Below are 21,937 nucleotides of genomic sequence, written 5' to 3'. Positions count from 1 at the left end.
CTGCACACAATATCCATCCTCCTTTCTTTCTTCCTTCTTTTCTATCGCCATCGAAGCTAATGCTGAAAGTCGAGCCTGTCCTGTCATATTTCTGGCATAGTCCGTCTTGAAAATGGCTTTAAATGAACACAACTATATTTGCTTGTGCAGCTCGCTCCAGATACAGTTTGCGATCTCTGGCTGGATCACTCTGGCTTTGGCCCGCCTACTCTATCACTAGCCAATCATAGTTGGTGAAAGCGATGACGTATCACTACGCCTGCGAGAAGGCAATGACGTATCCCTACGCCTGCGACAAGGCATTGTGGTGTTGCCAACTCAAAATCTGATTGTTTAAAGCAACAGTCTTTTCGACGCTTGTTTAATGCAGCAGAGCCTCCAGAACTGATTGTGAGGGCCTTGAGGCAGATTTCTGACCGTGGCAACAAATAATGGCTGCAATGTGAGTGGTTAAATGCTTCGATATGAAAACACACATCTGGAAGCAGTGCAACCAGGGGGAAAACAATGAAAGGAAGCTAACAGACAATTTGGAATTATTTAATAAGTATTGATGGACAAAATATAATCTATGATTCAGATATTTCTTAGGCCAGCCGAGAAAGCCTTGAAGGCCCTGATGGCCCGCCACTGGTATACAGCAGGGGTCTCAAACTCGTGGCCTGCGGGTCAATTGCAGCCCCCGGAACGATAATCTGCGGCCTCCGTTTTAAAAAGAAAGATTGACGTCAGTGCGGCCCGCAAGATTGTTGTTATGCAAGGGGTGAAGAAGCAGTGGTAGCAGAATTTACTTCAGAAGATCAAAGGGCTTTTATTTTGACAACCCAGGTGTAACCTGGAAGCACTATCTTCTTTGACTTGTTGTCTATCACATTGCCATTTTAAAAATAAAACATTTTATTTCAAATAAAAAAGTGAAATAACTGTGTGTACTATTTTAGGAAAAACAGGAGGAGAATGAACTGCGTGCCCTGCCACCCCCCTCTGCCTTGCAGTTTAAAGCTATTAACAAAGCTGTTCTTGAAGCAGCCAAGGAGCATGGTATATCTGATGATGACTTTGAGCATCGGGAAGATGTGGTTTTTAGAATGGAGAACATCATAAAGAAACACCTCTCAGGTTAAATGCTGTTTATTATTCAGCTATAATTAGTACATATATCCTGATTGTACGTAGAAGGAATTTTAAATAAGGGGCCAAATCCCCCCTCTTCTAAAAAGCCTAAAATCACATTGTGTCTGTTGTACACTAAAACGGTAACTACACATGCTGGATATGTATTTTTATCATATAATGTCCTTTATTTTCCAGATTCCAGTCTAAGTCTCTATGGCTCTTGTCTTACCCGATTTGCCTTTAAGATGAGTGACATCAACATTGATGTCAGCCATCCATCTACAGTAAGTATCCTGTTAGTAACAGGAACTAAAACCCATTACGCAGAGGCTGTTTCTCTTTTCGAAGTATGATATGGTTTTGTCCATGCTCCTGTTCTCATGTGGGTTTTAAAATTGATCAGAGTACTGATTACTGTCTCAAGTTTGTGGCTTGGCAAGTCAGTTTCTTACAATGTTCATTTTATCGAGTATGCATTGATGCATCCCAGAATGCAGTTAGCAATCTCAACAGTGAAGCATCCCGTCCGTGTATGACATTTTTATTAATATTAAAGATCTCATATTATGGGTTTCACCCTTCCTATTCTAAACAAATGGTATTGTCAATTAAGAAAAACCCTATAAAAGACAAAACGAAGCAAAAAAATGGCCCAGTAATTTTGTTGTTTGGTAATAAAGACTTGGCTCCTACCTATAACTTCAAGTTCCTGCCTTACCCTCCCTCTCTTTAACATAACCCTCCACCACGGCAATGCAAAAAAGTTTAACTTTGTCCAGAGTTGCATTCTTCTTATTGGTTGATGCATCATCTTCAGTGCCTCTCTATTGGGGTCAAGCCTACAGCTCCCCCAACTTGTTTAATTAGATGATCGCCGCTGGCTATGCCAAACTGACGTCCGTTGACACTTCGCTTGCTGCGGTCTAAAGCCGTTAGGCATCAGTGTTGACTACTTATTTATTACTTTTTTATTGATTATTTGTTTGTTTGTTTGTTATTGTCATCTGTGCACTTTGTGGTGAAGGTTAAAATCTCATTATGACAATAAAAGCATTCAATTCAATATTGATTGATTTTATTCACGGGGGGAGTCTTCGCCAACAAGGTTGGCCTCAAGGCTGCACATATACAGTGGTACCTCGAGATACGAGCTTAATTCGTTCTGGGACTTAGCTCGTATGTCGATTTACTCGTAACTCATTTTCCCATAGGAATGAACTGAAAACAAATTAATTCGTTCCAACCACCTGAAAAAAACACCAAACACGGGATATTGGATAGACTGTCGAGGGTTGTTTGCTTTTGTCTTCCCTTCAAAATATTCCGAAAATGATACACACACGTCCTCACAATAGGATAACACACGGCCACTTGCCAACAAGAAGTAGTATATACTCCTCTCGTAATATCAAGCAAGCTCCTTCGCCATTCTGCACTGACTAACGGGGGGGGGGGAAACACTGAAAAAAATTCAACGCTCCCCCAGTGCTCGCAGAGACATTACACGAGGGAGTTGCGACAGGAAAGACAGTGCCCATAATCTTCTTATGAGCAGACTGGTGCCTGCTGTATGGTCGTATATAAAAAAATGTCTCGTATCTCAAGATACATATTTGCCCGAAATTTTACTCGTATCTCAAATTGCTCGTATGTCAGGGCACTCATATGTCGAGGTATGACTGTACCTACAATTCCACGAAAATGGATGAAAGCCTAAGTAAATGTTTACTTTCTTTGATGAGATAAAATGAAGCCTCGTGGTAGTGAGAATAGAGCAGTTGGCATGAGCTGACATACTTTTGCTATTTTCTCCCTTGTGGCGGTCGCAAGCCAGGATAAATGCAGAGCATTGTGTCAGAAATGGCATCCGGTGCAAAACCTTGCCACACATGCAAAATAGCACCAGATTCTCTAGACAATAATGTCAATAAGCTTTCTTTCCACATAAACAATACTGCCTGTCCCACCGTCACCATTTTCACACACTAATTGCAGGAATAATCTGGTCAAAAACCATTAAAAAAATACAATTATGAAGATTCACTCATATCCATAACTATTGAAACTGTCATAGTTGACACCGATAGTGTGACAGGCGGGAAGGATTCCAGCAGGAGGAAATCTGAAGAAAACTGAGGTGTCACTCTACATCTATTGTCAATAATTTATAATCTGTCAAGCAAGGCAACCGACAATCCTGACTCGTTTCCAACAATTGTCACAGTGCTGTTCAAAGTAAATGCTATACAATACCAAGAAAATAGACAAACTTTTGCATTTGAAGAATTTGAATTTTGAAGAAAATTATTTCATCCGAAATTCTCTCATTGTTGTGGCATTAAACAAAAAAATACGTAATTTCGATAATCCTGACTGACCTGTCAACGGGGGGTTTTAGTCTGATTTAACTTAAGTCTTTGCTTTTATCTTAAAAATCTGTCCTTCCATCCATCCACCTAGCCATCCATATCTCTTTATCCTCCATCCAATAATCACACACATATACACATTTTGGCAGCATACAGTCATCCCGGCTTGACTGCATCGCAGTATTTTCCAAGTATCCAAAAAGTTTTTAAAAAGTCATCAAAAAATGCTCATAAAATTTTAAACATTTGCGCCGAAACTCGCCACCGGCTGAAGAATGCCATAATTGCAACATGGAAACATTTTCGGTCGGAAAAAAAGCATCCGTAATTATGAGGGATTTACGCCAAAGGACGTGAGAGCTGGCTAGGTTTCTAGGCTAGGCTAATTAGGCTTCTCAGACATGGATGATGTTCTCCAAACATATTCGTTTCAGTTTAGGATTTTTGGGTGTACGTGCACAGAAGCATACTTCTGCGACAGTTTGGTCCCCACAAGTGAGGTAGTAAAAAACGTAGTTCATCATAGAGATAATTAACTGTCACTAAAATGATGGGCAAACACATTAGTTTGAGAACTTTTGGGATAAAAAGATGCTTCATAATGATACCATGCTTATTTTACATTGGTGTCTCATGTAGCCAAAGAGGGCAAATATATGTTTGTTGCTGTTGTTATTCTTGAGAATAAATTACATTACGATGCCATCCGTCGGGACTGAGAAAAAGTTGCATAGTAGCGAGAGTGGCATAGTGACGAGGGTTTTTAAAAATGTTTTTATTGTAAAAAAAACTGCGTTATTTTCTCATGTTATCCATCAGCTCAGTCCAATGCTCTCAAAAATCGTCAGCTGGCGCATCTTCTTTCGGCGGATCTCGAGCATCTCATTGTCTAACTGATCACACGTTAGCATCACACCGGGCTTCCCGCTTCTCTGCTGCATGGACTTCCGGACTTCCAGAGAACCTGTTGTTGCCACTCAAGAAGAGATTGCGAATCAGATCGCCGCTGACATGCAGATTCTCTCCTCTTGCTTGCTTCAGCCACATGAGCACAGTGACCGGATGTTTGGTCACCCGGACGTTTGGTCGCCCGGGCGTTTGGTCGCCGGACGTTTGGTCGCCGGACGTTTGGTCGCCCGGACGTTTGGTCGCCCGGACGTTTGGTCGCCCGGACTTTTGGTCGCCCGGACGTTTGGTCGCCCGGACTTTTGGTCGCCCGGACGTTTGGTCGCCCGGACGTTTGGTCGCCCGGACGTTTGGTCGCCCGGACGTTTGGTCGCTCGGACGTTTGGTCGCCCGGACGTTTGGTCGCCGGACGTTTGACAACATGACAGAGAGTTTATTGTTGAAACCAGATCTCAAAATTATATTCATGAGAGAGAAAGTTTAAAATCTAAATATCTACTGTTGAAACCAGCTCCCAAAATTATATTCACCCGGGCGACCAAACGTCCGGTGACCAAACGTCCGGCGACCAAACGTCCGAGTACCCATGAGCACCCCCTCATCGAGCTTTGGGTCTTGAGCCTGCATCAGCTTCATATGCTTTGATGGAACTCCAGCTCTGATTGAAGCCTCCATTGCATTCTTCTTGCTGAGAATGCCCTTAATGGTTGTTTTCTTAACTTCGATGCCCCATTTCTTGCTTAGCTCCCTGGCCATCTTGGACTGATTCGACTCCTTCGCGGCATCGATGATCTTCTTCTGCTGCAGCATAAGTCGGTTCTCTTGCGTTTCTGAGCTGACAGAGTGGGCTAAATTTGAAAAATAAACGAATTCGAAAATACAACACACACAATAGTGACTTAGTAGCGAGATTAGGGGGTGACATAGTAAATTTAGGTTCTCGGACGTTTGGTCGCCGGACGTTTGGTCGCCGGATGTTTGGTCGCCGGACGTTTGGTCGCCCGGACGTTTGGTCCCCCGGACGTTTGGTAGAACCGACGTTTGGTCGCCCGGACGTTTGGTAGAACGGACGTTTGGTAGAACAGGTTCAAATTATGACAGAGAGAGGGAGAGTGTAATATCTAAATACTGTATTATCTAAATACTGGATTATGACAGAGAGAGGAAAGTTTAATATCTAAATACTGTATTATACTGTTGAAACCAGCTCTCAAAATTATATCCATGAGTGTAATACAGTGGTACCTCGTCATACGACCGTTCGTCACACAATATTCTCGTCTTACGACGGAAATTTCGATCGAATAATTTGCCCGTCATGCGATCAAAATTTCGTGATGCGACCAAGCCTTTTTGCATATCTTTCGTGTATAACAATATCTACGAGCACTGAACGATTAATTCAGACGAATTCCGACCAGGAAACGCACAACGCGCATGCGCGGGCAAAAAGAGGGCTTTCTGGGTAATGAAGTATACTCGTGCACACAACTCCGATAGGCAATGGCACTCTTTCTCAGAATGAAACTTCATTACCCACAATCAATACGTGGGTAAGCTGAGCTGTTGCATATCCTGTTATTTTTATTATCTAATACGAGGAGTATTATATTACTTCTCATTCACTGCTCCTAAGAACATCAGCGGCACTGGCTCGCAATTCCCTCTTTGTAATATTTCTGGTCGCAACTCTCTCTCATAGGCGCCGTTCAAAGCGGCTGCGTTCAGAGCCATTTCAACGAGGTAGTTGCGAGCCGGTCTTTATGAGCAGCGGAGCGATCGCTAAAATGTACTACAAGACTATTTCTCGTTGGCAAGTGGTCGTGGGTTATCCTATTGTGAAGACATTTGTGTGAATCATTTTCGGAATATTTTGAAGAGAATACGTAGTAAAACACCAAACAGCCCATCGATAGCGAACGTGAGGGTGGAGGCGTGGCAAACCGCCAACCCGGAAAACGAAGGTGACAAAAGATTACAACAAAATTAGAATTCTTTTTTGTGTAAAGTTACATTAAACCAGGGGTCTCAAACTTGCGGCCCGCGGGCCAACTGCGGCCCTCGGGACGATAATTTGCGGCCCCCGTCTTAATATGAAAGATCGATTTTTTTTTTTTGTAATTTTTTTTTTATTTATTTATTTTTTTTTTTACCCCTTTCCCCATGATGGCGCCGTTGAAGTGGCAGCCAGTGGCAGTAGCTCTGTCCACTCATGTTTTTCTCGTTTTACAGCATGTTTTACATGAAAAATTAGAGGGAACATTGACATGCACCTGCTTGTGGCAGGTGTGATACTGGTGTGCCGATAGCGAGCAATGATGATGTCATGACCGGATGATTCGCCTAAAGACGTTTCGCCGACGGACGTTTGACAGACGGACAGGTCGTACTAGTATTTGTTAGTTTAATGATTAAATACAAATACTAGTATTTGTATTTAATCATTAAACGCTGTTTTCAGCTGGATTTGACCGAATTTGAGAGCATTTTGAGCCGTTTGGCGAATGGACGTCTATAGACGTTTTTTTGCCTCCATCGCGATATCATCCAGTATTTGTATTTAATCATTAAATGCTGTTTTAGGATGGATTTGACCCGATTGCTGTCATTTTACGGCTCGGTTCTGCTACATCTGCCTGCCCAAGAGAGCTTATTCCCGGACTGCCATTGATGGTAGACGAACATTGATTTTTACTATAATTTGGACAACACCGGCGGCGGGCCGGATTAAAAATCCTAACGGGCCGTATATGGCCCGCGGGCCGAGGTTGAAAAACTTGTACACACACGATCCGGCGGGGCGAGCGTTCGAATCCCGTTTCGGCGAAACCCCCGTTCGGCCGAATGAACGTTCGGTGGAACGTCCATTCGGCGACCTGCCCGTCTGTCAAACGTCCGTCGGCGAAACGTCTTTAGGCGAATCATCCGAGTACCGATGATGTCGCTCACACTGGTACTCAGTGCGCTCAGGGAGGTTGTCTTTCTGCTCAGACCAACAAAAAATTAGAACTTTGGTTCGGAGCTGAATGAACCAATCACGGTGAGGTATACGGCTCTGGAGGGAGGGACATCGGCCGGGCTGTCCAGTGCCTCGCTCACTCACTCATTCATTCCTCCAATCAGCTGGGCGGAGGAGAAGCCGTGAGGCCGATCACTCCGCTCGGCGCGCACACTCCTCCGCTGCTCTCAGCATAGAACTGAATGAGGCGCTATGATCCGTGATCCAGCCTGTGTCAGTGTCTGTAGCCATCTCCGCGATTGAAACGGAGAGCGAAAGTGCACATGCGCCACAAACCCGCGCGACTGAATGTGAAAGATCAACCCGAGACTCATTCCAAGTGGAAAAACATATTACAGAGCCCCAGAGATGTCTCTTTCAAAGCCTGCCGTGAAGAGAAAGGTCGGTGATGAGCACAGACAGTTTCAAGAAAAGTGGGGAGTGCAATATTTCTTTGTTGAACACAGGGGCACCCCGACGTGTCTCATTTACACTGAAAAAGTTGCGGTGCACAAGGAATACAATTTGAAACGTAATTGTACTACGAGACATGCTGAGGAGTACGAAAAATACCAGAGAGATGAGAGAGCCAACCAGGTTGCCAGTCTTAAAACACGTCTTCTGAGGCAACAGGATTTCTTCAAAAAGGCTACCAAAGACAGTAATGCAGCAGTCAAAGCTAGCTACGCCGTTTGTGAGTTGATTGATCCTGTGCTAAGTGATCCCAAATGGCTCATGGACTTGGCTTTTCTTGTTGATATCACACATGAGCTTAATATACTGAACAAGAAGCTACAAGGCCAGGGGCAACTTGTCAGTGCTGCCTATGACAACGTGAGAGCATTCTGCACTAAACTTGTGTTATGGAAAGCCCAGCTCTCTCAGACAAACCTTTGCCATTTCCCAGCATGCAAGGCTCTCGTGGATGCAGGCACACCATTCAGTGGTGAGAAGTATGTTGAGGCCATTTCGAAGCTACAGGAGGAATTTGATCACAGATTTGCAGACTTCAAGACACACAAAGCCACATTTCAAATTTTTGCGGACCCCTTTTCCTTTGATGTGCAAGATGCCCCTCCTGAGCTTCAAATGGAGCTCATTGACCTGCAGTGCAACTCTGCACTCAAAGCCAAGTTCAGGGAGGTGAGTTGAGAAGCAGACAAGCTTGGGCAATTTTTGAGAGAGTTGACCCCCAGCTTCCCTGAACTTTCCCGAAGGTTCAAGCGGACCATGTGCCTTTTTGGGAGCACATACTTGTGTGAGAAGCTCTTCTCCACCTTGAACTTCAATAAGTCCAAGTACAGGTCCAGACTTACTGATGAGCATCTTCAAGCTCTACTGAGGGTCTCCACTGCTTCCTCCCTCAAGCCAAATGTGACTATGTGAGAAGAAGCGCTGCCAGGTCTCTAGCAGCAAGGAGTAGGCAAGAGAAGCCGTGTTCAGAATATTTCATGTTCAATGTTCCATTCAAGTTCAGAAAGTTAAAGGTTAAAGAGCTGTTAATACAGACATTTGAAACGGAATAAAAATAATTCATTTTCTCTACTTAGCCAGCCAGTGTATATCTACTGTATGCTCATTAGTATTATTTGGTTTTGTATTACTGATTGATTTATTTTTTATTCATCTTTAAGTTAATTTATTTAATTCATTATTTTTTTGTTAAAAAATAAAGATATTTGATAACGTTGGAATGTTTTATCAGTGCTTTTCTTGTGGAAATCCTGATGCGGCCCAGTCTCACCCAGACTCGGCCTCTAGCGGCCCCCAGGTAAATTGAGTTCGAGACCCCTGCATTAAACGTATGTTTGAGTGTCTGTATATATTAATCCAAGTTAATTTAAATTTGTTTGTTCCGTTTACGAGTGCGTTGTCGTGGAAAAAAAAAGAATATTTAGATATTATACTCTCCCTCTCTCTGTCATAATTTGAACCTGTACTACCAAACGTCCATTCTACCAAAAGTCCGGGCAACCAAACGTCCGTTCTACCAAACGTCCAGGCGATCAAACGTCCGGGCGACCAAATGACCGCGACCAAACGTCCGGCGACCAAACGTCCGGTCACGGTAAATTTATTTTGTATTGAATTTTGTCGGGACCGAGCATAAGTGGTATAATAGTGAGAGTGGCATAGTAATGAGGCGGCATAGTAACTAACGAGATTTAACTGTACATTGCTTCGTAAAATATTTGAGCTCACTCTGACAAGATTGGCCATGGGAATTTTTGTGAAGCATGGTACAGTAATCCCTAGAATATCCTGGATAATGTAGACCAGACATGGCCGCGATAATCGAAAAACCGCAAAGTAGGATCACCCTTATTATTAGTACCATATTACATCTTGTTGTGCCTATACAAAAATGCAGGTATACAACTAAATCATCAAAAAGTGTATTTATTAAATATTATAGTTATATGCACATGAAAAGACTGTACAGTGGTACCTCGAGATACGATCTTAATGCGTTCCGGGAATGAACATAGAAATGAACTAAAAACAAATTAATTTGTTCCAACCCTCTGAAAAAACAGGATAATGGATTGGAAAAACATTTTATTTGTTCTAATTCGCCATCTATTAACAAAGTAACAAATAAATATTGGTAATGATGTTTAATAGTACTAAAATTAGACGGATTTCGCGGAGGGAAGAGAGGGAGAGAGAGAGACTTTTTGCACGGCAACGTGCTTGTAACACATGTAATCTAACCTCACACTAAACTTAATTCTAATTTTGATTTACATTTTTATACCTTTCTTCTCCCGGGTTGGCTCCATTTGCCCCGCATCCACCCTGACTTTCAGCTGCAGCTAAAAGGAACCTGTCGAGGGTTGTTTGCTTTTGTCTTCCCTTCATAATATTCCGAAAATGATACTCACAATAGGATAACACGCGGCCACTTGCCAACGAGAAGTAGTATATACTCCTCTCGTAATATCGAGCAAGCTCCTCCGCCATTCTGCACTGACTAACGGGAGGAAAAAACACTGAAAAAAATGCAACGCTCCCCCCAGTGCTCCTAGAGACATTACATGAGGGAGTTGCGACAGGAAAGACAGTGCCCATGATGTCCTTATGAGCAGCCTCTCGCGTCCGCTGTATGCTCGTATATCAAAATTTGTCTCCTATCTCAAGATAAATATTTTCTCAAATTGCTCGTATGTCGGGGCACTCGTAGGTTGAGGTATTACTGTAATGTTTTAATATTTAAATAGAATCTATAAATACAAAACTGTAAATACTTTAAGTACTGTACTTAAAGTGAAAATATTTCCTCTCCGCTTGACTTAAAAAAAACAGGCTATTGGGAGCTTTAGTCCAAGGGCCCTTCGTTAGATTGGAGAGGCATTGGATCATCAATGGAATGTTCAGGAGGGGCCCTAGAGGCAGCAGGAGGACCTTCTTTCTGAGAGGTTTTTGGCGGACAAGAAACATGGAGACCGCCATTTTCTTTTCTTGTACAAATATGCTTTTGTACAAGGACATGACACTGTCAAGATGATTGCCATGTTCAATGGCTCTGACCAATTTGTCATCAATCTCCTGGACCTGTTTTTGCAAACTGCGTGGAATATTAAAGATCTGCTGGAGGTGTCTTGAAAGAAGACCACGCTCTTCATCCTCATTCTTGCCGTTGCCCGCTGCCTCTTCCTCACTCACCGATGTGATCATTTCGACAAGGTCCTCATCAGTTGGGGGGCGGGGGTGTTCTGTCTGGCTCACCAGCAGTGTGTTGACGTCCTCTCGTAATGCCAGCTTCAGGGCCACATCAACAGCATAAATTCCCCATAATGCTGATAATGCCGTCAAATCAGCCGCTACGCGGTCCACATGTTTTTTCGCATTCTAATCATCAGCAAAGACAGCCGCGCTCCCCCGCAGCCGACACATTATTTGACTAGTATGACAAAAACGCAGGTTTGGCAACCCCGCTAAACATTTAATTGGTCGTTTTGTATTTAATTTCGACTGTTAACCAAAACATTCCCGCTAGCGGTACAGGATAAAATCAAGATAACCCGCAATAAGCCATTTCATTCCATTAAATTGACAGTACATTTAGGTACTATTAACAAAGTACGTCTAGCTTTTGGAAATAACCATTTTAATTGCCGTGTTACAACTTTCAGCATCACACAAAAATTCCAATTGAATGTGATCTCTGGTTTAACCAAATCAAATGCCAGTGTTTCCATTAAATTTAGCTCAACATCCTCATAATAATAATAATAATAATAATAATAATCGGACATAGGCCATGTCGTCATTACCACAACACAAAAAAAGCCTACTTGTCATCACACGCAGAAACTGCGTGTGACGAAATTGATGGTGCTTCTCCATAAGCTACGTTTAGTCGGCAAAAGACCTAACTAAGTGTAAGTTACGGACTTGTAATTTGTCATTCCGCTGTTGTGGATACAGGTCGCTTACCTCGCGATTACATACAGGTCGCTTACCTCTCGATTTCCGCACACTGTCTGCCACTTACCTTCCTTCAAGTCAGCTAGGAGGCGGCAGATCACCAACCAAACATCTATTCATATGCCGCAGAAGGGAATGTGTGTATGTTAGCGCGAGTTTAGATGTCTGATGGATGTGGGGAAAAAGCTATCCTTAAGCCTATTTGTCCGAGCTTTGTGGGACCTATAGCGTCTGCCAGAGGGCAGCAGCTGGAACAGATTGTGACCAGGGTGGTAAGGGTCCCCTATGATGTGCTTGGCTCTGCTGAGGTAACGCGGGCTGGCAATGTCTTCAAGTGAGGGCAGAGAGCAGCCGACAATCCTCTGGGCAGTGTTAATCACTTTCTGCATGGCCTTTTTGTCTGCCGCCGTGCTTCCAGCGTACCACACTGTGATGCCGTACGCCAGGATGCTCTCTACAGTGGTTCTATAGAAGGTTCTCAGAAGATTGGAGCCCAAGTTGTTCTTCCTGAGCACCCTGAGGAAATGGAGTCGTGTCTGAGCCTTCTTCACCACTGCCGTGGTGTTTGTAGACCATGAGAGCTTGTCCGTGACGTGGACCCCCAGGAATTTAAAGGACTGGACCCTGTCTACACATACTCCATTTATGAGGAGTGGGGCCAGATCTGTGCCGTGTTTGCGAAAGTCCAAGATTATTTCTTTAGTTTTCGTGGTGTTCAGTGTGAGATTGTTCACCGAGCACCACGAAGACAAATTGTTGACCTCATCTCTGTAAGCCGACTCATCCCCTCCTGAGATGAGTCCGACCACAGTGGTGTCGTCAGCGAATTTGATGATGGCGTTAGACTGGTGGGTGGGTGCACAGTCGTAGGTGTACAGGGAGTACAGAAGAGGACTCAGTACACAGCCTTGAGGGGAGCCAGTGCTTAGTGTAATGGAGGAAGAGAGGTGGGGACCAAGTCTAACAGTCTGTGGGCGGTTGGTCAAGAAGTCCTTTATCCAGCAGCAGATTGAAGAGGATAGTCCAAGGTGGGAGAGTTTGTTAGTCAGAATGTCCGGTTTTATGGTATTGAAGGCTGAGCTGTAGTCAATGAAGAGCATCCTCACGTAGTTCCCAGGGTGTTCCAGATGGCTCAGTGCTGTATGAAGAGCAATGGCAATAGCATCATCAGTGGACCTGTTTGCCCTGTAAGCAAACTGGTGAGGGTCAATTGAGGGAGAGATTGTATTCCTGATATGGCGGGCTACCAACTTTTCAAAGCACTTCATGATCACAGGCGTGAGGGCAACAGGCCTATAATCATTCATGCTGCCAATGGTTGGCTTTTTGGGGACAGGGATGATGGTGGCAGATTTCAGACAAGATGGAATGATGGATAGTTGCAGGGAACAATTGAAAATATTTGTGAAGACTCCAGCCAGCTGGTCAGCACAGGCTTTGAGCACCTTCCCAGGTACTCCGTCAGGGCCCGCAGCCTTCCTGGTGTTCACAGACCGCATTACCAGTCTGACTTCCTGTTCCCGGAACGTCAGTGTATTGCTGCAGGGTGGTGGTGGGGGTGTTGAGACTGGGCCTGATTTGTCAGTCTCAAAGCGGGCAAAGAAACGGTTCAAATTCTCCGCTAGTGAGGCATCTGCATTAACAGACATAGTATTGTTGTTGTAGTTGGTTATATGTCGTATTCCTTGCCACATCTTCTTTGGGTTATTTTCTGTGAAGTGCTCCTCAATTTTTTTGGTATATGCTGCCTTGGCCTTTTTAATGCCTCTTTTCAGCTCAGCTCTGGCAGCGCTATATTTTATCAATGTTCATCATTGATAATCATGTTAAAAATCCTCATTCAAATCATTTTGAGCAGGCCTGCCTTGTTTTTAGAGACCTTTTTGTCCAGGCAATCACGCGATATATGCCCCAATTTTCCACAAACCCAGCACATAGCATTTTTGAAAATCCGATTTCTGTTTAACCTCATTTGTTTTTTCCAACCCCTTGGCTAATATTCCTATTCTCTCCCCGTCAGCCGAGGAGGCCGCGCTATCTTTTATTTTTTCACACAACGGACCCGTTTTATCACCCTTCTTTCTGTGGAACAAACCGCCTCGCTTGTATCTCCCTTCACATATTATATATAGATTACTTCTATGCTTAGTGCGTATTTTATCCTGCAGGTTTTAATATTTCATGCATATTTAAGCTGGCCAGCAAACCCATATTTGTTTATCCATAAATTTAGGTGTTTAACACTTGTAACGCTTTGATTTGCAAAAAAAATTCCAATCTTTACACGGCAGACGCTGTTTCGGAACGTCATCCCTAGCCGCTTTGATATTCGAGCTGCCCATTTTGAAGGGAGTTTGCGTGCACTCAGTTATCAGTTAGTTAACTTTCTTTTCCGCCTTTTATTATCGGAACTACACGCAACACACGTAACACAAATGTATACCCTAGCCTGATATACCGTCAGAGTTATATTTGTACTTTTCCGGACCAAAGTACAGGGCACCCCGAACTGCCCTCAGTTTTATAGACTCATGCTCTGTCTCTTTACCTGGTAGAGACTAGTATGCCCAGGGTTTTCAAAATCGCCATCCCCAGGACACGACCCTTATTTCTCAAAATAAGGCCATCGCGTGTGATGCCCTTCGCGCATTTGGAACCCGTCAACAATATGCAGTCATCACACACGGACTCACCAGAAATGTCGATAGATGTTTCCAAGAGGATAGTCGTCAACCGTCCAGAATCCAGGCGCTGCTGAGAAATAATCCAGCCTGGAAAAGGGATTCTCGCCGTGCACGGTCACTCCAGATATTGAACCGCAGCGTCTGGATTCCTTATCAGTGTGTTGACCCCGGCTACTCGAAGGAACAAATGTTGGAATAATGATTAATACCCTTAAATCATTATTAGTAATATTTAATTAAAATTGGAAGACATCTTTCAACATAACTGGCTACAACTTGCAAGGAGCCACACTCATAATGCGCCTTCATTCCTGAGCATTTCTGACGTGCAGTATATTGTTCATTGTATTTAGTCGCGACAAACGGAAAACATTTCATGTAATCTGATTCAAAACAATTGCATACAAGGTGACCCGAGCGGATGGGAAACCAAAACAACGGTGTAAGAAATTGTATAATATTGTCATTATAAGGTATACAAAGCAGCCGTATTTTTACACAATAATGCGATTATCGCCATCTGCCAGAGTCGAGTCCAAACACGGTAAGAGTTTCTTGCCGATCAGCAGGAACACAGGGTTTGTTGCCGTCAATAGTCCTGAAAACAATTAACTGGTCTTCGAAAGCAGCTGTGGGGGAAAGCGTCCTCAAGCGTGGTCCCAACATAAATCATGAATTAATTTATAGCCTTATTACTTATTAAAAATGCTTACAAAACATATAGAAACATCCCATAATAAATCCAACATTTTTATTTTATTCCAAGTGTATACCACTCGCTTGGTGTACTTGGAAAAGGATATTGTTGCCGTGTTTCGAATGTTCGCTTCTTTCTTGGTATAATGCATGGTGATTCATTGATGCCCCAATGGTGTGCTACACCTTTAGCATATGTAGCAATGTCACTTTTTCTGTCACTGTTATCATTTCATCTCCTACTTAATCTGAAGTCGGGTCGCGGAGGCAACAGCTTCAGCAGGGGGGCCCAGACTTCCCTCTCCCAAGCCACTTGATCCAGCTCTTCCGGGAGCATCCCAAGGCGTTCCCAGGCCAGCCGGGAGACATAGTCTCACCAGCGTGTTTGAGGTCAGCCCCGTGGCCTCCTCCCGGTGGGACTTGCCCGGAAGACCTCCCGAGGGAAGCCTCTAAGGGCCATCCTGATCAGATGCCTGAGCCAACTCATCTGGCTCCTCTCGATCTGGAGGGGCAACGGCTCTACTCCTAGCCCCTCCCAGATGACCGAGCTTCTCACTTTATCTCTAAGAGAGAGTCCAGACATCCTGCGGAGGGAACTCATTTCAGCCGCTTGTATCCGGGATCTCGCTCTTTCGGTCACGACCCACAGTTCGTGACCATAGATGAGGGTAGGAACGTAGATCAACCGGTAAATAGAGTCTCGCCTTTTGGCTCAGCTCCTTCTGCACCACGACAGACCGTTGCAGAGTCCACATCACTGCAGACGCTGCACCGATCCGCCTGTCGATCTCCCGTTCCATTTTCCTTCACTCGTGAACGAGATCCCAAGGTACTTAAACTCCTCCAACTGGGGAAGGACCTGATCCCTGACCCGGAGAGAGCATGCCACCCTTTTCCGCCTGAGGACCATGGTCTCAGATTTGGAGGTGCTGAGTCTCATCCCGACCGCTTCACACTTGGTTGCGAATATTTCCAGCGAGAGTTGGAGATCACGGCCTGATGAAGCCAACAGAACCACATCATCTTCAAAAAGCAGGGATGAAATACTGAGGCCACCAAACCGGAACCCCTCAAAGCCATGGATGCGCATACAGTGGGGCAAAGTATTTAGTCAACCACCAGTTATGCAAGTTATCCTATTTGAAATGATTAGAGAGGCCTGTAATAGTCAACATGGGTAAACCTCAACCATGAGAGACAGAATGTGGAAAATTAAAACAGAAAATCACATTGTTTAATTTTTTAAAGAATTTATTTACAAATCATGGTGGAAAATAAGTATTTGGTCAATACCAAAAGTTCATCTCAATACTTTGTTATGTACCCTTTGTTTGCAATAACAGAGGCTGAATGTTTTCTGTAGCTCTTCACAAGCTTTTCACACACTGTTGCTGGTATTTTGGCCCAATTCCTCCATGTAGATCTGCTCTAAAGCAGTTATGTTTTGGGGCTGTCTTTGGGCAACACGGACTTTCAACTCCCTCCACAGATTTTCTATGGGGTTGAGATCTGGAGACTGGCCAGGCCACTCCAGGACCTTGAAATGCTTCTTACGATAATTGTCATGCTGAAAGACCCAGCCACGTCTCATCTTCAATGTCCTTGCTGATGGAAGGAGATTTTCACTCAAAATATCTCGATACATGGCCCCATTCATTCTTTCTTTTACAGCGGGGGTCTCAAACCGATTCCGCCGAGGGCCGCAGTGGGTCCTGGTCTTTGGTCCAACCGATCCAGTGCCGACATTTTAACCAATCAGGTGTCTTCTAAAATAAATAGCACCTGACTTTAATTGACTGATTACACTTGCATAAGGTATCCTCTTGTTGAGTTGGAATGAAAACCTGCACCCACTGCGGCCCTTTGAGGACCGGTTTGACACCCCTGCTTTACAGAAATCAGTCGTCCTAGTCCCTTCGTAGAAAAACAGCCCCAAAGCATGATGTTTCCACCCCTAAGCTTCACAGTGGGTATGGTGTTCTTTCTCCTCCAAACACCAGAACCTGTGTTTCTACCAAAAAAATCTATTTTTGTTTCATCTGACCATAACACATTCTCCCAGTCCTCTTCTGGATCATCCAAATGCTCTCTAGCGCAGTGTTTCCCAACCTTTTTTGAGCTGCGGTACACTTTTTGCATTGAAACATTTTCAAGTGACCCCACCATCGGAATTTTTTTAATTTAAAACTATGATGCCTATATTAATTAAGTCATTGTCATCAAAGTTTTATCAGCAGGAATCACATAAACCTCCAAAATTATTACAAAATCAAATTTTTCAGACTGACTTAATTAATGTCACCAAAAGTATCGGACCGTGAACAACTTCCGGTTCGAGTGATGCAAAAATAAGTAATGTAATTTTTTTAATCGTATAATTTAATGGGTTTTCGCCAAATATTACTAAAATCTCCAAATATCAGGCAAAAAATGTTTTTGCTAAAACAGACTTTCACGTTCATCATATTTTGGTTAACCATGTAACAGTTCTATTTTAATCTTGTTATATCCTTATTATTTATTCACTCTGAATATTACAATGTATGACTTCTTGCAATTTCCCGCGGCACACTACCATTGCTCACGGCACACCAGTGTGCCGCGGCACAGTGTTTGGGAAACACTGTTCTAGCGAACCGCAGACGGGCCTGGATGTGTACTGGCTTCAGAAGGGGGACACGTCTGGCAGTGCAGGATTTCAGTCCCTGGCGGCGCATTGTGTTACTAATAGTAGCCTTTGTTACTGTGGTTCCATCTCTCTAGGGCAGGGGTTGGGAACCTTTTTGACAAAGAGAGCCATAAACTATTCATATTTTCTAATGTTATTCCTTGAGAGCCATACTCCGAATTTAAAAGTCAAAATACATGTAAATGGATGTCTTTTATTTTAGTAATTTCACCACTTTTAAAGTGGAAAAAATGAATACTTTTGACAACATTCTTATGCAGTTGCTAATCAATGAGAGTGCATTCTAGCAGAGTCTAATGCAAAAAAGAAGACTAAAGCAGCACTGGACGTAGTATCTCAGTTCTGTCACCAGCGGGTTCCATATTTTAGCTCACAGGTTAGCGAAGAGCCAGATGCACCCATCGAAAGAGCCACATGTGGCTCCCGAGCCATAGATTCCCTACCCCTGCTCTAGGGCATTCACCAGGTCCCCCTGTGTGATTCTGGGATTTTTGCTCACCGTTCTTGTTATCATTTTGACGCCACGGGTTGAGATCTTGCATGGAGCCCCAGATCGAGGGAGATTATCAGTGGTGTTGTATGTCTTCCATTTTCTAATAATTGCTCCCACAGTTGATTTCTTTACACCAAGCGTTTTACCTATTTCAGATTCAGCCTTCCCAGCCTGGTGCAGGTCTACAATTTTGTCTCTGGTGTCCTTCGACAGCTCTTTGGTATTGGCCATAGTGGAGTTTGGAGTGTGAGAGACTGAGGTTGTGGACAGGTGTCTGTTATACCGATAATGAGTTAAAACAGATGCTATTAATACAGGTAACGAGTGGAGACCTCGTTAGAAGTTAGGCCTCTTTGACAGCCAGAAATCTTGGTTGTTTGTAGGTGACCAAATACTTATTTTCCACTCTAATTTGGAAATAAATTCTTTAAAAATCAAACTCTGATTTTCTGTTTTTTTCCCACATTCTGTCTCTCATGGTTGAGGTATACCAATGTTGACAATTACAGGCCTCTTTAACCTTTCAAGTAGGAGAACTTGCACAGTTGTTTTTTGACTAAATACTTATTTTCCCCACTGTAGATATTCTGTACATAAACGTGATGAACAGAATTGGTCACATCTGGAACACAATCTGGCCGGATTCCAACACCCACTGGAAACGGAACCAATTTACTGCCGGCTACGCGAACAAGACTCTGACACCAGTCATAAAGGGACCGGTCCCCGCGTAGCAGGGGTTCCAGAACCCCATACTCCTGGAGTACCCCCCAAAAGACTGCCCGGGGCACACAGTCGAACGCCTTCTCCAAGTCCACAAAGCACATGTAGACTGGTTGGGCGAACTCCCAAGGACCCTGCTGAGGGTATAGAGCTGATTCACTGTCCACGGCCAGGACGAAAACCACAATGCTCCTCATGAATCCGAGATTTGATCTCCTGGCGGACCCTCCTTCCCAGTACCCCAGAATAGACCTTCCCGGGGAGGCTGAGGAGTGTGATTCCCCGATAATTGGAACACGCCCTCTGGGTATGTTAAAAAGGGGAACCACCACCCTGGTCTGCCAATCCTGAGGCACTGTCCCCGATGTCCACGCGATGTTGCAGAGGCGTGTCAACCAAGACAGCCCCACAACATCCAGAGCCTTTAGAAACTCCGGGCGGATCTCATCCACCCCCGTGGGTTTGCCACCGAGGAGCTTTTGAGAGATCGCCCCAGAGTTCCCCACCTCTGCTTCCTCATGGCCCTTCTGAGACGCCGGATGGTGGACCAAAATTTCCTTGAAGCCATCCGGAAGTCGTTCTCCATGGCCTCAACTAACTCCTCCTGTGTCCGGGTTTGGGTCTCCCGGGCCGTACAGGCATCTGTCCCCACCATCGGAGCCAACTCACCACCAGGTGGTGATCAGTTGACAGCTCCGCCCCTCTCTTTACCCGAGTGTCCAAGCCATGCGGCCGCAGGTCCGATGACACGACCATAAAGTGGGGGTTTCTGGAGCCTGACCCTGCTGTCTTCGGGCAAAAGGCAGACTACACCCTAGACTGGTCGCCAATCTGTCGTAGGGCACACAGAGAGACAAACGACTATTCACACTCCCAATCATGGTACACGGTCGATTGGTCGCCGGTCTTTTGGTCGCCGGTCTTTTGGTCGCCGATCTTTTGGTCGCCCGGAAGGTAAGTGATAATTACCATTTAAATCGTTGCTCAAATTTCCTAAATACAAACTGCGAATTACTATTTAGTCATGCTTAATACCCTAGTAATTATTAGGCTAAAGAAAAGCTCCAAATTTCCCTGACTTTTATTGTTTTTTGTTGGAGAACTTGTTAAGACCCTGACTGACGTAGCTTCTTAAAGGGACAACGCATGTACATGCAAACTCTTATACACTCACACGTCGGCTCAGTGAAACTGCTCATGGCCATTGTTGGCTTTTATTGATGCGTAGACCGTGTTGTTTTACCTCGTTTTGTCGCCGGTCGGGGCGACCGAAAGACCACGACCAAAAGACCGCGACCAAAAGACCGGCGACCAATCGATTGCACATGCCCAATCATACTGTGGGAATCGAGCCCCCGTCTGCCCTCAACAAAGTCAGGCAAGTGAACCTCTACACGGCTTATTTATTTATTTTGTATTAAATTTTTTCATCTCATTTTCTGAACCGCTTTATCCTCATTAAGGTTGTGGGGGTGATGGAGCCTATCCCAGCTGACTCCTAGCCCTAGGCGGGGACACCCTGAATTGGTGGCCAGCCAATCGCAGGGCACAAGGAGACAAACAACCATGCTCACACTCATTCGTAGGGGCAATTTAGAGTGCCCAATCAGCCTACCATGCATGTTTTTGGAATGTGGGACGAAACCGGCGTACCCAGAGGGAACCCACGCAGGCCTGGGGAGAACATGTAAACCCCACACAGTTTGATTTTGTGACCTGGATTTGAACCCATCACCTCAGAGCTGTGAGGCCGATGCGCTAATCACTTGCTCCACCGGGCCGCCCTTTTACTTTTTTATAGTTATTTTTTTAACTCCATGCTAAAACTCACAAGCGGAAGCAACTCCCCTGTCTTCCACTTGCTACTATGACTCAGTTTCAATGTGAAATTTTACATTTTTATGAACTTTTAAAAAAATATATTTTCATAATAACACGATCTACTGAAGCCTCAAAGTTTGTGAAGGATAACACTCTATATATTATGCAAGAATTTGAAATCTTAGTTTTTCAATGCTTTTGCACATCCAGATGACACAACCGGAAGTTCTGATTCAAGTGCTTGACATCCTCAAAAACAGCAGTAAGTCTCATTTAACCTTTATCTCAAAATTCTATAAACAACACCCCATGGAACTAAATAATGTTTAATGCACCCTTGGCAGGAGTTAATCATTGTATATACAAGTGCAACAGTATTCATTTATTTTTTTCCATTCAAAAAAATTTTTTTACCCACAGAAGGTCTCACCGTCACCATTTTTCCCCACACTAATTAAATGATTGACTCTTGTCAAAAGGTATTCAAAAATAAATTGTTACTATTGAAATTATGCTAGAATTTATCTTTTTTGAAGCGGTTTGCCTTACTATCGTTAAAAACTGAACACTGAAGGGGAAGTATTCAAGCAGGAGGAATGCGAGTCAATGAAAACAGTAATTGTGATTCAATTACTTTATTGTTAGACGAGCTATAATACTTAATGAAATTGGCTTAGAGGGGGAAGCAAGCCCCGAGGAATATGATTCTGGAGAGATTGTCCTGAGATGTTTTCGTAGTCGTAACACATCTTCATGTCAGCTGCAGGCACTGTAATTTCTAGGTTAAAGTCCCATTATCACCTCAGGGATTATTGTACTGAATTTGTCGCCAAAATTGCACCAGTAAAAAAATTACCGGTTGTAATATTTTTAAATGATAACATGTACACTTCTCAAGATAGCATTTCGCAGGTGCCTAAGTTCCGACTTAAATGGAGTCAAAGATGCTTCAGTGGCGATTCTGTCTACAGATTGAACGTTCGTTCATTCATTCATTTTCTGAACCGCTAT

At 44.0% G+C, this 21,937-nt stretch overlaps 1 protein-coding gene across 11 annotated transcripts in view; it reads left to right on the top strand.

Moving 5' to 3' along the window:
* The window catches only part of tut4 (terminal uridylyl transferase 4), a 140,446-nt gene that overhangs the window by 27,689 nt on the left and 90,820 nt on the right, over positions 1 to 21,937 (top strand). For 10 of the 11 annotated variants that reach the window (XR_013298446.1, XR_013298447.1, XM_077594616.1 and 7 more), the window contains 3 exons: positions 942 to 1,119; positions 1,312 to 1,400; positions 21,137 to 21,188. Coding sequence is in view for 9 of the 11 variants with exons in the window: in XM_077594616.1 (XP_077450742.1) it covers positions 942 to 1,119; positions 1,312 to 1,400; positions 21,137 to 21,188 (319 nt within the window). In the remaining 2 variants the exon portion in view is untranslated. Of the gene's footprint in view, positions 1 to 941; positions 1,120 to 1,311; positions 1,401 to 21,136; positions 21,189 to 21,937 lie in introns of those variants that run through there. The other variant, XM_077594620.1, reaches the window with a different exon arrangement.

This window comes from Stigmatopora argus, chromosome 24, assembly GCF_051989625.1.
Source record: "Stigmatopora argus isolate UIUO_Sarg chromosome 24, RoL_Sarg_1.0, whole genome shotgun sequence".
Lineage (NCBI taxonomy): Eukaryota > Metazoa > Chordata > Actinopteri > Syngnathiformes > Syngnathidae > Stigmatopora > Stigmatopora argus.
Note: the sequence above shows the minus strand (reverse complement) of the source record. Positions and strands in the feature narration are given on the sequence as shown.